The 18,908-nt window shown below is 31.3% G+C and overlaps 1 protein-coding gene across 1 annotated transcript in view; it reads left to right on the top strand.

Annotated features, from left to right (window-relative positions):
• The first annotated feature begins 8,213 nt into the window (after positions 1–8,213).
• LOC126886290 (uncharacterized) overlaps positions 8,214–18,908 on the top strand; it is a 54,662-nt gene continuing 43,967 nt past the window's right edge. Inside the window, exon 1 of the mRNA XM_050653161.1 lies at positions 8,214–9,582. Coding sequence (XP_050509118.1) covers positions 8,214–9,582 — 1,369 coding nt within the window. The remainder of the gene's footprint in view (positions 9,583–18,908) is intronic.

Raw genomic sequence — 18,908 nt, 5'->3', positions numbered from 1 at the left:
GCAACTTAAATCAATTTTGTTAATGCACATGTCTAGCAATTCAAAAAGTGGGAATTAGGGAGTTCTAAAGACACGCAGCTCCGTCTGTTGATCTTTGTAACTTCCAACTTGTTGTTTGATAGTTAAAAAGTTTTTGTCCCAGTTGAAAAATCGAGGTGCGTACGTGACAGTGTTGCCAAATCTTGTTCGTTCGGCTGAACTCCGGAGTATTGTCCAGGGAGTTCAAAGTATAGTAAGGAGGGAGTCCTTCCACCTTGTTTCTTTCTTTCGCTCTTTCTTATCTTTATTTATTACGTTTGTAGTTTTTGTGCAGTCAAAGTTGTGATAAACAAGGGTTTTCAGCTGGTTAGCTCCATTGCCGGACATCGGGGTGGAACATATGGTGTTAAAATACAAACGTTATTTCGTATATAATCCATTATTTATTTTTACTACGGTTTGTTTTTTAACCAAGAGGAGTGATTCAAATTTACCGAGCTGTATTGCTTGTTTGTAATAATTGACCCAACTGCATGCAAGTTTACTTCACTTTTATAAAATTTTGACACTAATGGCATTTATAAAATTTTGACACTAGTGACATTTCATAGGTTAATTAAGTTATACCGGCGATTTTTGTGCTTCCTTTGTTATTCCTTTAATTTTTAGATTGTTAGTCGGCTTTTATATAAAAAGCAGTTGTTTTTGAAACTCTTTAGTGACATATTAATTTAATATAATATTTATGGATTACCGTTGAGGTACGACTAGATCAACCAAAAAAGAATATGTATTTGGTTATTATTCTAGTGACTTTCTTGGGTGTGAATCTGTCTTTTTAGTTTACTCCTCCTGGAGAAAAAATAAACTATAGTATACCTTATGGATTCCTGTTGAATGAGATGTTTCAGTCCTAAAGTATGGTAGAAATATTTTATTTTTAAATTAAATAGGCATGTTCAGTACAATTCGTAGATTATTCAAGAAATATTTCAAGAAAAAATATTAAAAAATAAGCCAATGGTGGCAAATTTTTTAGGTGACACCTCAAAATATAATGAATTTTGCGGTGTACATCAGAACTAATCATTGGATCACAATAAACAAAAAATTCAAAAATATTTTATTAACTTTTCGAGGTAACGCTGTCCAGTTTTTTATTTTTATCGACTTTCGCTTTTTTAATATCACTCAGAACTCAAAACAACGAATTTGTTTTAAAAAAAGGGTGAAAATTAACATATTATCTCTATACTCTACTACACAAGTCCATCAAATAATAAATGAAATATCAAAAACTTTCGAAGAAAGGAAATACTGCAACGCTATATTCCAAGATATCTCAAAAGCGTTTGACAAAGTTTGGCAGAGTGGTCTGCTCTACAAAGTAAAATTAGCACTATCCAGTAAGTATGTCTTCCTAATTAAATCCTACCTATCAAATAGATATTTTTCTGTAAAATTTAAAGACCAACAATCCAGCCTCTGTCCTATTAACTCTGGAGTTCCGCAGGGTAGTGTTCTCGGGCCGCTGCTTTTCTCGAGTCTCACAATACTACGATCGCTTCTTTTGCTGATGGAGTAGCAATACTAGCTGTATATGAAGATCCCATACAAGCCTCATAAGGGCTGCAACACCATCTGGACATACTCAGTGAATGGTACACAAAATGGCGAACAAATGTAAACAAAACAAAATCATCTCAAATCACGTTTACAAACCGCCACAACACATGCCCACCTGTAAGAATGGAAAATGTACGAATACCAACGGTAACAGACGTTAAATACCTTGGCCTTCATCTTGACCAACGTCTCACTTGGAAGAAACACATGCAGACCAAAAGAAGACAGCTCGACTTGAAATTTCTGCAAATGTATTGGCTCCTTGGACGCAGATCAAAACTCAATATCCAAAACAAAATTCTTTTGTACAAAGCTATACTCAAACCTATTTGTTACTACGGACTACACCTATGGAGCAAAGTCAACATCACTGAATATCATCCAAAAATTTCAGTCTAAAGTTCTAAAATCAATAGTGGATGCACGATGGTACGTAAGTTATCAAACACTTCATGAAGACTTAAAAATATACCTTTCATCAGAGAAGAAATCAATCGAGCCACGGAGTCACAAAATGAGCGTATGATTCACCATGAAACTCAGATAATAGGAATTATTCCACAATGGCCCTGCCACAAGAAGACTAGATGGAACCTGGCCTCAACACCTATTTTAAAACTCAAACATAAATATAATAAGGTGAGACTTCATTGGACGTCTCTCCTTCATGCCCAAAATCATGAAAAACATTTACTTAATACTCTTGAAATGATATAGATTTTAAATAAACATAATTATATAATAGTATATTATTCAACGAGCATGTAATGATGGCTATTAATCACGATGATGACGTGTGCGACACGAGCCGTAAGCGAGTGTCGTAATTAGATAGTTATAATGTATATTTACATTTAACTAGGTATATATTATAATATAATAATATAACTCTACATAATATTAACATATTTAACACAATATAACTTGAAAAACAAACACAATAGCTTCTCTGACCCAAAAACTAACGAGATATTTGTTATACAAAGCAATTAGTGCAGTCACTGAAGGTGGATAGGAGCTATTACCTCCTATTTCGTTGAACCTCCATAGATTTGCATGAAAATTGGTGAGTGGTTAGAAGATATCTCAAGAAACAAAGGTGGCATGGTGTCAGCTTGCGCTTTTAGCCTGGGGGTGGATGCCACCCCTTCTCGGGGGTGAAAATTATTTTATTGAAAATAACCCCATAATTCGATAGAGGGACAAATTCCAAGCAAAATTTGTTATATAAAGTTATTATAATAAATCAAAACTTTCTGAGTTTTTGAAAAAATGTTAAATTTTTCTTGAGAAAAATACATGTTTTTATCCAATTTTTCATCAATAACTCAAAAACTATAAGTTTTTACAAAAAAGTTATAATTACCAAAATTGAAGCTAATAAAAAAATGAAATAAACTCTTTACTAGAAAAATCTTTTAGTGTTAACTGAAAGTGAGTTATAGGTAATTGAATATATTTTTTTTCGGCGAGTAAAAAAATCTGAGTATTCAAGCTGAAATAACTAGTCCAAGTAATGAAGCTTGAAATAGGACAAAACCTCGCAATTTTTACAGAATGGATCGATTTGCTTGAAAATTTGAAAATAGGTAGTGGATAGTCCAAGGATCAAAATCTATATGATGCCGAAAGGCGCTTTTACCATGGGGGTGGTTGCCACCCCTGTTGGGGGTGGAAATTTTTAATTATATTTTGACCGCAAAAGTTGGTAAAAACGTTCATTCTAAGCAAAACAAGTTCTATGCATTTTTTTGATAAAATTAATAGTTTTTGATTTATTCGCTATCGAAAGTGTTAGTATTATATCGAAAAATTAATGTTTTTAATCAGTTTTCTGCTAATAACTCCAAAGTTTTCGTTTTATCAAAACAACCTTACTTAACAAAAATGTACTATTTGAAAAAATAAAGAAAACCGTCTTTTTTAATTTTCTTTAAGACCAACAGTAATCAAGATATATGTTAGCTCTCCTTTGTCAAATGTTAAATATTGTAGTTTCAAAGTCAAAAGATGGGAAAAATATGCATTTTTCGAGAATAACTTGTCAAATCTAATTTAAAGAATTTAAGAATACCTATCTTCAGAAATAAAAAAGAAGTCTCTAGCTCAAAAATTAAGTGACTTTTAATGAAAAGAATGTCATTCCCTATTTTTTTCAGCGCAGAAGTGGTCGGAAGCAACCCCGTAACCACCACCCTAATTAAAACTAGTCATTGACCTTATTTGGTCTTATTTATTTATGTATTTTTAATAAGTTCGAAAAATTTGACCGACTTAGAATGATTCGTTTTAAAAAAAAATGAAGTTAACAGCTATTAACGAATTTTTGTAGTTTGGAAAAAATGGCTTTTCTTCTGAATAGAAAGATTAGGATCAGAGATGTGAAAAAATGTTTAAATATTAAATTGTAGCTAATTTAATTTTCAAGAATAGGGTACGAAAAAAATTTTTCTATGACAAAAATTAAGTGAGCTATTGACAATTAAAACTTGTAATAGCATGCAAAAACCACCTTTACCAACCCTTTCAAAGTCACCTCTTTTTGTGACTAAGCATTTTAATAATATCTAATATTAATAGGCTTGTAGATCTTGTAAAATCCTACAAAATTCTTTTATAACAAACTTTGTAAGATACAAAATAAAAAAGTTACGGTTAAAAAATCAACATATTTTTTTGAGAAAAAAAAGGAGAAATCCAATTGTAAGCATAATAATGCAAGTTAGCGGAGTTTTTAGGCGTTGGCCTTATTCATTCTTCTTTATTTGTGTATTATTAATAGATTCTAGAAGATTGACTGGCTTAAAATGATTAGTTTTTAAAAAACTGAAGTTAAAAGCGAATAAAGATTTTTTTTAGTTTTGTAAAAAATGCCATTTTCTTCAGAATAGAAAGATTAGCATCAAAGATAAGAAAAAATGTTTAAAAATGAGATTGTAGGTTATTTAATTCTTAAGAACTTGGTGTAAAAATTTTTTTTCTACGACAAAAATTGAGTGAATAGTAAATGAGTATACTATAGAAGAACATTGATTTTTTCCATACAAAACTAACACTTTCGATAGCGAATAAATCGAAAAGTATTAGTTTTATCAAAAAAATGTATACAACATTTTTTGCTTAGAATGAATGTTTTTATCAACTTTTGCTGTCAAAATATAATAAAAAATTTTCACCCCCGAGATGGGGTGGCAACCACCCCCATAATAAAATCGCCTTTCGGCATCATATAGATTTTGATCCTTGGACTATCCACTACTTACTGTCAAATTTTCAAGCAAATCGATCCATTCTGTAAAAATTGCGGGGTGAAAAGCTTCGGTTCCTGGACTAAACGGGAAAATGATGCATTTTATAACACAAACTTATTAAAAATTTGTCAAAGTACTTAAAAATATCCAGCAAATGATGAGCCCCCGAACATGCTGATAGTATTACAATTTATGCACCAAATTTTTTCAAAATTTATCTTTTAAAAATTTTTCCAAAAATGTTATTGTTTTTTTTAATAACTCCGTTTATTTTTACGATATCAGGTTTGTCTAAAAACTATGAAAGTTAATTCCAAGGGCTCTTTAGGCACGTTGAATTTAATTTTTTAGACCCCTTACTTTTTTAAAAATAAAAGGTTAAATGGCCCCGGTTGCATGGTTTTCACAGCAAAATTTAGGATTTAAACGTTTCTATCTCGGTTATTTTTTAACCTATGGAAATAGTAAAACAGGTAAAATATTTGACACAAAAAAAAACTAGAATTTGGGTATATACCATTTTTTACGTATATTGAGTATTTTTGGAGTTATTATTAAAAGAATATGAAAATTACAATAATTTTAAAAATTATGATTTTTTAAATTATACCTTTTTTTTCAAAAATATGCATTCTTAACCAGTCAAAATTATTGAAATCATTACTTATGCCAATATAAAGAAGTTCTTGTGAGGATTACTATAAATTTTAATTTTTGTGGAAATGGCGTATGTTTTATTTTTCACTTTTTCCTAAAAAATTCAAAAGCGTTCTTTTATTTTCATCATAACTTGCTTAATTTTGACACTATTAACTTATTCTGAAGCTCATTTAATAGGTATTCCGAAGAACGTTGACAAATGATTAGCAGGTATATTTTTTATACATTGCATCGTTTTCCCGTTATTGCTTGAATACTTGCTTTGAACTAACATTAGTTTAGTTGTTTAAGTGAGAAATGCATTCAGTAATTTCTTTTCATAAATTTCAGTAATAATAACTATCTTGTAAAAGCTTATAGTTTTTGAGTTATACGTGAAAAACCGATTTAAAACATGAATTTTTTTACGAAAAAATAAAATTTTTGGTCTTTAATAACTCAAAAGTGTTGATTTATATTAATAACTTTATATAACAAATTTTGCTTATAATTTGTCCCTCTACTGATTTGTGGTATTATTTTTAATAAAATAATTTTCACCCCCGAGAAGGGGTGGCATCCACCCCCAGGGTAAAAGCGCAAGTTGGCATTATATCACCTTTGTTCCTTGAGGATCCTCTAATTATTCACCAATTTTCATGAAAATCGATAGAGGTTCAACGAAATCGGAGGTGAAAGCCTTCAGTGACTCCACTAAATATGATTTCTTATTGAACCTGTGAAATATAATGTGAATTTTATAAATTAGGTATGTACTTTGTTATCTGATTCCATGAAATATTATGTAATAATCGATTTACTTCCAAAAATAATGTTATAAGTTGTTCTACATGAACAAATTGTTTTAAAAAGCTCATGTTTATTGGTACCTATCATGCAAGAAAACAATTTAGTTTTGTGATTATTGTAAGTCTTATCAAATCTGTAAAATAATAAATAAAATATAACGATATTTGTTGCAGTTTAACCGGCAAACATGTTAATCTTATAATGTAAACAATGTGTAATATTTATGTTCATTTATCACGAAAATAAAAGCTTACCACTTTGATATTTTCTCGCGCCGGGCGGTTCAGATTTATTAACTTCTAGAAAATACAGACGTGCACTTGAATTTCCGTTTGTAAGATTTAGTATTAGATTTTCAGCACTAATCTTTATCCGAATCAAATGATCCGCGTCACCCTAGGGTGCTTTCAGTTGCTCTAAGTTGCATAGATCATCTTTAATGTACAACTTTACTCTTCGCCAAATTGTCTTGTGTTGTTTATCGGTTTGTGCTTTCTTTTATTGAGACAATGTCGATGTTGCGATAATTTAATGCAGACTATAACTTTTTTTTACTGTCTGGATTGCTTGATCCACTCAGCCACCATAGATAGTAAATAATGTTTGCTGTAATATTAGATATAACACAGTCATGAACACAGTCATGGTCACTCGTTGTGAATAGTCGTGTATATGAGTGCTCCCGAAATTTTTAAAATAAGTAGTAATTCGTTTCAGTAATAAAGTTCTCATCTTTGTTGAGTGGTGACAACTGATGTTGCAGTACTTAGTGAAGGTCCAAGTAAGTTAGAAATATACTAATTAATAGAGAAATTTGAGCAATTACAGTAATACAGTGTATTGGTGAATATTAAATTAATAACTGCTAAAGGGATCCATACACGTATAATGGCAACAAAAACTAGAAGCGGAATCTTATCAAGTGGTGCTTCTTTGGACGAAAACAGTTTAGAAGTCATAATATCAAAAGTATGTCAAAAGTTTATGACAAAACTGGACCAGAATTTAGATAATTTGGAGAAAAAATTTGATGCAGTTCAGGATACACTTAATGATGTATCACAACAAATATTAAATATGAAAACAAACATAGAAACACACACAACAGAAATTAGCAACATATCAAAAACAATTGATGACATAGAGGCACTTCAAAAGAAAAGGACCCTGCGTTTTGATGGCATTAATGAAACTAATAATGAAAATTTGATGTCCGTTGTCATAAATATTATAAACAACACATTGAAAATAAAATGCAATTCCAGCGAAATTTCTAATTTATACAGACAAGGTAAATTAAACTTGCAAACTAATAAATCGAGAACAGTGGTGGTAGACTTTAGTTCTGATTTGAAGAAAAAGGAAATTCTAAGTGCTAGAAGACAATTAAGAGAAACAAAAATATTTGTGAATGAAGATCTAACGAAACATAGGTATTCATTATTGAAGAAGGCAAGGAGTAAGTTCGGGAAGACTGAGGCATGGAGTTACGATGGTAGAGTATTTATAAAGAAGAATGATGAAATTAAAGTGATTACTTGCGAATCGGATCTTGACAATTAACGTGTGTGGGCTACTTTATACTCAAAGTTTCTGTAATGTGTATATTAGTGACTGATAAGTTTTTGTTGATAGTAATTTAGATATATTAATTTGGAACTTAAATTCGTTGATTTTGGTTTGTAGTTTATAAGAGGATAAAAATATTGATGTTGTTAATGAGTTACTTATAGAAAAACTGGATGTTTTAAATTATTTCAATTATTGTTTTAAGTTATTTGGTTTGTCAAAAATGTATGAAAAGAATTTACTACGGTATAGTAGAAATAAAATAGGTGTAAAATAAAATATATATTAAATAATAAATATAATATGATTAGGATTTGATATCAGGGGACAACTCAATTCATGACAGGGATTCACATAAACTTTCAGAATTGTAGGGGACTTAACACGAAAACTGCGGAATTCTATAAAAATTGCTTGGAAGGTAATTATGATGTAGTAGTAGCTGTAGAAACATGGCTTCGGGAGGATATGGTTGATGGAGAACTAATTGATATAAATGTATTTAACTTATTGAGATCTGACAGAAACCAGGAGATTTCTGGCAAAACTAAGGGAGGAGGAGTATTAATGGTAATAAAAAAGGAGCATAAGATTGTAAAAGTAACACAACATTGTTCATCTTTTGAAATTTTGGTTGCGGATTTAAAAATTAATAACAAATTAAGTATAAAATTAATTGGAGTGTATATTCCACCAGATTGTAAATTACATGACTATGCGAATTGCTTCGAATTGTTACAAACACATATTACTGATATTAATAACACGTTTATTTTTGGCGACTTCAATATTGCAGAAATTAAAGGAACCGAAAATCTAGATTTTACTAACGGAAGTGCTAAGTTTAAAAGTATGATTGAGTTTTTAAATTTTAATTCATTTTTGCTTTATAACAATGTAAAAAACTGGCAGGGCAAAACTTTAGATCAAGTAGTAGCATCTGCAGATAATATAAATAGTTGTAAGGTATGTCAAGAGCAGTTACCGTTAGTAAAGGAAGATAGATTACATCCATCTCTGGAAATTCAACTTTCATTTACAGTATCAAGTTTTAGACAAACAGATAAGTTAGTTGGTAATAGATTTAATTTTAAAAAAGCAAATTTTGATTTGATGTGTGATTTGATGAGAAATATGACGTGGGAAGCTGTAACAGAGGAAATAGATAAAGCTCTAGATGTCTTTTACTCAAAAGTACTTAATATATTTGAAGGATCTGTACCACAATATAATATTTACAAGAATTATTCTAATTTTCCGAAATGGTTTACGCCTGATATCAAAAAGTTGCTCAAACAAAAAAATAATTTTAGAAAGTTAAGACATGTTTCAATTTATTTTAACAATCAATTTATAGAGACCAGAAAAAAACTGAAATCATTAATTAACATAGAGCACAGGAAATATATACGGCAAATTGAGGAAAATATAGAAAATGAGTTTAACAATTTCTGGAATTTCATTAATAATAAGAATTCTAAGTCTAATCAAACAGAAATATTTTATTTTGGGGGTAAAGAAATAAATCAGAGTGATACTGCTAATGAGTTTGCGAAATATTTTGAATCTGTTTATTCTACCGACATTTCTAGCTATAACACTAATTTTACAAATATTGTTAGTAATAACAATGTTTTGAATTTACCATCAATAACAAGCGTAGATTATGATAATGCAGTCAAAAAGCTGAAACCAAAGAAAGCTGCCGGTATAGATGGCATCCCCCCGTATATTTTAAAGGCATGCCAAGAGTGGTTAAAGTTACCATTATTACATATTTTTAATCTAATAATAACTTATTCAAAATTTCCAGAAAAATGGAAACTATCTTCAATTACTCCAATATTTAAGGCAGGTAACAAAAGAGATATTGAAAATTATAGAGGAGTCGCTATTATGTGTGCTCCATCAAAAATTTTCGAACAAATATTGCATGCTCATGTATATAATCACGTCAAAAATAGTATTAATGATCATCAACATGGTTTTATGTCGGGTCGCTCGATAAACACAAGTTTTATTTCATTCACCGAGTCTGCAAACAATGCGTTAGAAAAACAATTGCAATTGGATGTAGTGTATACGGATTTCGAAAAAGCCTTTGATAAAGTAAAACACGATGTTCTTTTAAGAAAGTTATGTAATTTTGGCTTATCTGATAATCTAATAAAGTTATTTAAAAGTTATTTGCAGAATAGGAGTTTTGTTGTAAAACACAATGGAAATACTTCTGGTAAATTTAAGGCTAACTCGGGAGTACCACAAGGGTCTAATCTTGGACCACTTTTGTTCTTAATGTTTATAAATGATTTAGCAAACGTCATCCAGTATTCAGATTACTTATTATTTGCAGATGATTTTAAGTTATTCAAAATAATTCAAACTGTTAGGGATTGCGTAATGATTCAAAGGGATATTGAGAACATTTTATTATGGGGTGACAATAATAAGATCAAATTCAATATAAATAAGTGCTACGTTATGTCTATTACCCGTAAAAGAGAACCAATAGTATTTGATTATTTAATAGGACTGAATGTTTTAAAAAGGACCAGTGAGGTCAAGGATTTGGGTTTGATTTATAATAATCAACTGTCATTTGCTACACATATTGGTAAAGCTGCAAAACGAGCGAACCGTATGCTGGGTTTTATATGTCGACAAACTTGCGATTTTACTAGTATTAAGGGTATAAAAATATTATATAATACTTTAGTTAGACCAATATTAGAATTTGGTTCCATTATTTGGGGACAACAACCTCAAGTACATTTAGAGGCACTAGAAAAAGTTCAGAATAAGTTTCTTCGTTATTTGTATTTCAAAAAACATCATCGATGGCCTGATTATGGAACCATAAGGTCAACCATGCTAAGGGAAGAATTTGAAGTTTTGTCTTTGACTAGTAGGCGCAAATTTGTAATGGCAATGATTTTATATAAAATAATTAATAATATTTCAGGTACAATTGATTTACGAATGCGGATACCATTTAATGTTCCTCGAAAAGCAACGAGATATCAGTTGTTGTTTGGAAAAATAAGAACATCTGTTTGCTCTCCTCTAGAGGCCATGTTGAAACTAGCGAACAATATAAATTTAGTAAAAAATATTGATTTTACAATGTCAGTTGGTTGCTATAGACATATAGTGCAAGAGCACTTTAAACTAGTAGATGGATAATAGATATCATTAGTCTAGCTGTTTTTGTGTTTAAGTCTTCTATATCTGCCTATCAATAGTTGTGCTAATGACTGTATATATTAGTTATATTTGTTATATAAAGTTTATGATTATAACTGTCCATGTAAAAAGGTTTTAGGACCTGTTTGGATTTTTATAAATAAATAAATAAATAAATAAATAACGATGTTATGTACAGAGTGTATAGCATTATAATGACAGAAGAGTATAGAAGGAGTCCGTATTGCCGAACTGGTGACTTTGAAAACATTGGTCACTTTGGTGGTACTGAAAACATTGTCAGAGAAAGGCAGAGTGTTAAAGAAAATGTTTTTAATATATACCACACGCTGGAAGATCAGTAGGCCGTCTCCGAAAAAGATGAAAGGACGAAGTTGAAGCTAACTTATCTAGGATTGGGGCACAAAAATGGGATATGGAAGCGCAAGATTGGAGGACCACAGTGGATGCGGCGAAGACTCATTCAGAGTGGTAAAGCCAGTCAAGTAGAAGATGATAATATCATGTACATATGCGCACATACACACACTTATGCACACAGAAACATACATCAGCATTAAAATAATAGGCATACATTAGGGTGGTTAGAATTTTTTTTTGTTTCAGATCGCTATAGTGCACAAAGTTGCCATTTGTATAGACCTGAAAAAAGCACCAATTATTATTTTTTTATTAATTTGTCTTCCGGTCACCGGTCACGCAATGCCATCGAAGTTAGCAAAAAAAATGGGAAAACCCTTGATTTTTCATATTTTTCTTAAGCAGATTAGATGGTTTTAATTGCGTTCCTATACCATGAATTAACTACTAAAAGGATGTAAAATCAATATATTCACTTATTATACGTTTGTTTCATATCTTCCGGTCGCACAACATAATACAAAATGAGTAAAATTAGTAGTTTTTGCAAAATTTCAAAGTTTGACTGTTTAGTACAATTTAATCATACGACTTTTAGAGATGATATGGCTTAATAATTATATTACAATAATAATATATTTACAACCCAAACATATAAGATAAACTTTGATATTCAAGTGGAATTCGGTCGCGCAGCTTTGTCAAAAACAGCAGACTACCGAGAGGCGAGGCGAAAGTGACGAATGCCAGCGAAGCGTGCGCAGCCACAAATAGAGATCATTTGTGGATCATTTGTCTTCTCCATTACAACGAACTGCTATTCCACCACCTTTTCCAACACTTAGATGAAAATACATCAGGCCCAATAGGATATTCCGGACCGATTGGAAAGGCCCTAGAGGATTGTGAGAGACTACCAGTTCTTGATTTTAATCCTATTGATTGTGAGATTGCAAATGTTGACAAACGTATTCTTAGCAAGGACCATTTGTACTTGTTTGAGATATAGGAAGTCATCAATTCAGGACATTGTTTAGAAGACTTTGTAGTACGTGATCCTGGCCCAATGTCACATTCAAGATGGCTTACGACTGCAAACCGAGTTTTGCGTTTCTACATCAGTGTGTCAAGCCCTTCTGAAAATCTGAGAGAGATTGTCACATTCATTCTAAAATGTTATATGCCTATGTAGTTTGCCATAAAAATAAACCACTAATTCACAGATAGGCCTAGACATGTTTACAAAATCATTGAATCTACAAGGTGCTAACCCGAAGAGCTTCTTCAAGTTGTCCATTCCATTTTACAACGGAATGCTTACTTTGCCCATGCCGAAAATTTACTTTTGACTATGGTAACTTATGAAAGAAATTATATCTGAGAGCTGGGCGTCAGGCGGATCATGAATGCAAATCAAGCCATATCTGAAAGTGACTCTATCGGAATCTTTAAACCACCAAACCTAAACTTTGAAGCTAAAGAGTATTACGAAATTATCAAATGGAACACCACTACACTGACTCCTCCTCCACTGTTAAGAACATACCTAATGAAGAGATAAAAGAGTAGGTAAGCTATGACTTTAAGCCTGTTATGAGTATAGATCAGGATCAGATAGGATCACGTAGTACAAAGTCTTCTGAACAATGTCCTGACTTGACGAATTCTGATATCTCAAGCAAGTACAATTGGTCCGTGCTAAGAATACGCTTGTCAACTTTTGGAATCTCATAATCGATATAATTAAAATCAACAACTGGTAGTCTTTCGCAATCAGGTAGGGCCTTTCCAATCGGTCCGGATATATTATTGGTCCTGTTATATGTCCATCTAAGTGTTGGAAAAGGTGGCGGCTTGGCAGTTCGTTGTAATGGAGAAGACAAATGGTCCATTTCAGAGGCCTTCCTACATGTATCTCTATTTGTGGTAGTGCGCGCTGCGCTCGCTTCGCTGGCATTCGTCACTTTCCCCTCGCATCTCGGTAGTCTGCTGTTTTTGATGAAGCTGCGCCACCGAATTCCACTTGAATATCAAAATTGAAACTTTGCAAAAACTACTAATTTTACTCATTTTGTATTATGTTTCGCGACTGGAAGATAATATGAAACAAATGTATAGTAAGTGCATATATTACATTGATTTTAAATACCTTTAGTAGTTAACTCATGGTATAGGAATGCAATTAAATTATACATTCTAAAATATTATGTGTTTCATATCTTAACGAAAATTATACATAATTCCAAATTTCACCTTATATTATTTATAATGAACCCTACACTATGCACTTTTTTAAGATGAGGTTGTTTAGCAGCTTCTAAAAACATAAAAATATACAGAATGTTTCATTAAAACTAATGTTCATGGATTATACTAGACTTGCCTGAATCACCCTGAATAATTAAATTTATATTTATAAAGCGGTTATTTGAATTTAAAAGTTCACTTATCCAAGGCAATGGTCTCCAATACACGCTGTACGCAGCCTACAGCGTCTATTGGAGACCACCGCCCAAGAGTGTTTTTTATAATTTTCTAAATCAAGGACAGAAACAATTTTATTTCATAAGTGGCTTCCATACTTAATAATTTAAAATTTCACCCTGCATTATTCATAATACACCCTAAATGACTTATTTCGTTGAAATCAAGTTGCTTTTAAAAATATGAAAATATGCAGGGTGTTTCAATAAAATAAAGCTTATGGATTATGGACCATGCTCGGCTTGCGTCAATAACTCTGTACATTTAAATTTATGTTTAAAAAGCGCACATTTATATACAAAAATTGACCGGTCTCAGCAATTTTTCTAATGTTTTAAAACAAAGACAGAAATAATTTTATTGTCTAAGGGCCTTTTACCCTATATACAGTATGTTCCTGTAAGTTGTATCCATATGGAAAACTTTTTTATTATTAATTTTACGAAAAAAAGTTATTCTTCATAAAAAGCTCTGTATGGTCCAAAACCTAAGATTCAACCATCAGATATCAAATTTTATGAATATTATACGAGGTATGTCAAAAAGTTTGAATTTCACTCAAGAGTAAAGTAGCTTTATTTTTCACAATATTGAAAATTTGCTATTAAGAAAAGTTGTTTGGAATTAAAAACTATATTCTAATATGTAATTACATCCTTCTAATTGAATTTTTTTTTTTAATTATGGATAACTAACATTATTTTCAGTAGTTTTAATTCTAATAACCCTTTTATTATTAATTTTACGAAAAAAGTGTTTCGTAATAAAAAGTTCAGCATAGTCTAAAATACTCTAAAACCTAAAACGCAACCACCTTATGTCAATTTTATACGAGGTGTGTCAAAAAAGATAAATTTAGATCAAAGGTAAAGTACCTTTATAGCTCAAAATATTTCAATATGAAGGATGTAATTACATACTGAAACATGGTTTTTAATTCTTAATAACTTTTCATAATAACAATTTTCGATATTGTGAAAAATAAAGCTATTTTACTCTTGGGCCAAATTCATATTTTTTGACATTGTATAAAATTGATATAATTTGACATAAGATGGTTGTATTTTAGGTTTCAGACCATGCAGAACTTTTTATTAGGAATCACTTTTTTTCGTAAAATTAATAATAAAAGAGTTATCAGAATTGAAATAACTGAAAATAATGTTTGTTATCCATAATTTAAAAAAAAATCAATTAGAAGCATGTAATTGCATATTAGAATATAGTTTTTAATTCCAAACAACTTTTCATAATAGCAATTTTCAATATTGTGAAAAATAAAGCTACTTTACTCCTGAGTGAAATTCAAACTTTTTGACATACCTCGTATAATATTCATAAAATTTGATATCTGATGGTTGAATCTTAGGTTTTGGACCATGCAGAGCTTTTTATGAAGAATGACTTTTTTTCGTAAAATTAATAATAAAAAAGTTTTCCATATGGATACAACTTACAGGGACATACTGTATAAAATTGTTCAACTATGAGGATTCAGATGCCACCCCATTGTAGCTAAACGTAATCTAAAACGTATTCTTTGGACAAAAAGAGTAATAAGGGCTTTGATTTATCCCAGAATCCGCCAACCCCTTAAATAAACATTGGCGAGCGTTTATGACTTTTGGGCCGGTTGGTACACGCGAGCCTATCCGTCTCTGCTGTATCGACAAAAAAATCACATTACACGCTTGAGAGACAGAAAAAGGACACAGTTTGAGCTGGAGTTTTGATTTCTCGGACATACGAGAACTATCTGACATGAATTCTCAATGTTGTGGTAAAGACGACCTTTTTTCGCTTCAATTACATTTACCATAAAATGGCACATTATCAATTATATTGGAGCAATAATGTATACGGCACCAAATACTGCTATACCACCAAAAAAACAAAAAATGTTTGTTTACAAATAGTTTATAAAGGTTACATAAATATAGATGCAGTATTGGATTAGGTAATTATTTAAGTAGAATAACTTTTTTAGAAATTTGATTGATGTCTGAAATCTTAACAAATGAAAATTAATAAAATTAAACAGGAATAGATTAAATAATAGACGAAAATACAAATCACATCCTCAGTAAGAGAGTAGTTAAACAAGGAAACGTAATATCGTCAAAGTTTTCTAACATTGCTCTAGAAGATGTCTTCCACATTACAAATTGTTGAACATAGCATTAACGTTAATGGCAACAAGTTAAACCAACTCAAAAAGAGACTACAGCCAGTACATTCGAGGAACTGCAAATTCGTCAATTAGTAAGTATTTTGAAGTATTTTGTACTCCTCAAAAGTAAGTATTTTGACAGTTTATTAAACAAAGAATTTGACAGACAGCCTGTGGAGTTAACGGAGACAGTAACAGCAATGGTTACCAGAATAACAAACGAGGAAGTGGCTCAAGCGCTTCAAAAAATAAAGAAAGGAAAACCAGTCGGACCAGATGATATTCCTGGGGAAGTGTGGAGAGCATTGGAAGAGACAGTAATAAGTTGGCTAGCAGGTCTATTTAATAGAATAATGGAAGTTGGACAAATGCCAGACGAATGGAGAAGCAGTATATTAGTACCTGTCTACAAAAACAAGGGAGACATACAACAATGTACAAACTACAGGGCTATAAAACTACTTAGCCACACCATGAAAATATGGGAGAGAGTAATTGATAGACGGATACGTGAAGAAACCGAAATACCCGATAATCAATTTGGCTTTATGCAGGGAAGATCAACAACAGATGGAATTTTCATTGTAAGGCAACTAATGGAAAAATACACGAATAAAGAGACCAACGCTCATATGGTATTTATTGATCTTGAGAAAGCCTATGATAGAGTTCCTCAAGAGATTCTGTGGTGGGCACTCAATAAGAAAGGAGTCCCTGGCGAATATGTAAAGATTGTGAGAGATATGTATGAGGGAGTAATAGTCTAAGAGCTAGTGAACCTTCCGACTAACGGTCTTCCTGTAAGGGTAGAAATTTCTACAGTGATAATTCATAGCACACCAAGGCTAAAAACCACGACCTGGCAGGCATCAGCCCTGCATGTGTATTTACAAGGTGAATCGAAAAGTGCATCGTTTAGGGGAAAAATAAACTTTCTCCTGTAAAGTTTAAATTTAAGTATGTGTTTGAGTAAGTCATTTAGAAGAAATGTGTGCATTGCCAGGCGATTCTGAACACCATAAGAGCTTGCCAGGCAAGCGGAAAGATTAGGGTTTTTCCTAAAATTATTTGTTTTTGCATCGAAGTTTTTTTAGGTTTTTGAATCATTCCAAACCGAAAAGGTCTTTAGTCACTTTTCTCTTAGGTTAATAGTTTTTGACATAAGCGATTAAGAAATTTAAAAATCGCGAAATCGGCCATTTTTAACCCTGAATCGGACATTTAACTGAAAATTTCAATGTTGCCAAGGTAAGAAGATATTCTTTAAACGTCGATTGATGAAATCCCGAACAGTTTTTTGGAATACAATATCGAAAACGCCCTTGTTTTTTAATTGCTAATCAAGCGGGCGCGAGAATGTAGTATAAGTAAGGATGTTTGAGTTTGCATAAATTCATTATCTCGAGAATGGGCAAATTTGAAGAGAAATCCTCGGAGAGGTCGATTTTTATTTTTAAATTAGGACTTTTTGGCATACATTTTTATTTTTGGTTTTTTTAAATAGGAAAATACATCATCTGACAGCTCATTTAAAAGCGTTTGAAATAGTGATAAAAATATACGAAACTAACTTATTGGCTGAATAAATTTACTGTTATTGATTAATGTACTCTAGTTATTTTCACAATTATTATTTAATCATTGTGACAATAACCAAATGCATCGATCAATGTCTAAAAGTTCGTTGAAACAAAAAATTCAATTGTTGTTACAACGAAATACTAATCAATAATCACTGTTAATCAATATTACGAACTAAATTTTTTTGAGTGTTAGCGACCAACAGGTAGCAACAAACGCGGTCCAAGATTGCGGCTGTAATTTTAAATATTTTGTCGAGATATTTGGCAAACATATTCGTAATATAATAAAGAATGGCGGTACAGAGCCCAATTTGAGAACTATGGTAGTATGTGGAATGTACTCTATAACTAAATAAAATATTGCAAAAAGGAGCCTGTGCCGTCCTTAAGAAGAACAAAAAAAAACAAACTTTCTTCAAATAAACTTTTTTATCCCATGCTTAGATTTTGTGTCACATTGGATCTATTAAAATCAATTTTCTATAACAAGAAATCGAACGTGATTGACTGGGCAATATTTAGCGCGCCTATGAGTATAAAAATTATTTTTTTCTAGAACCACTATTCAAAATGCACTTTTCTTCGCAATTTTATGTTAAGGAAGTTGATATTTTCTCACGGTTTAATATATATTAGTGTGAAGAAAAGTGACGTTTCTATGCCGGAAAGTCCTTTTCTGCACAGTACCGTTACATTCCACAATAAAATCATAATTATAACATGTTTTGATGAAATGGTTTTATTTAACACATTAGATTCGATAGTGCTTTTCAAAAAAGAACCGATTTAATTCATGTTCGAGAAATCTGCAAAATTCGCTACTTTAACACATTATTTTTGAACTTTAATTTGGTATCTATTTTACAAATGACTACCACATTCTAAGTAACGTTATATTCTTAAAATTATGGTTTCAGTATATTTTCCAATTTTAAATGCCAACTATAATAATTTTTACCTAAACTCTATACCTAGTTATACAGTGCGTCCTTAAAGTAACGCATTAATTCATTATTTTGTAAACCGGCAACTTTAAGAAGAAATCCCGAAACAGGTCGATTTTTACTTTTAAATTACGATTTTTTGTCATATATATCATACTAGTGACGTCATTCATCTGGGCGTGATGACCGCAACCGATGATTATTTTAAATGAGAATAGGGGTCACGTAATAGCTGATTTAAAAGGGTATTTAATTCTATATTCAGTAATATCAACATCAGCATGATTAT

Source organism: Diabrotica virgifera, chromosome 6 (genome assembly GCF_917563875.1).
Source record: "Diabrotica virgifera virgifera chromosome 6, PGI_DIABVI_V3a".
Lineage (NCBI taxonomy): Eukaryota > Metazoa > Arthropoda > Insecta > Coleoptera > Chrysomelidae > Diabrotica > Diabrotica virgifera.
The sequence above is the reverse complement of the archived record's forward strand: the minus strand, read 5'-3'. Positions and strand labels throughout refer to the sequence as shown.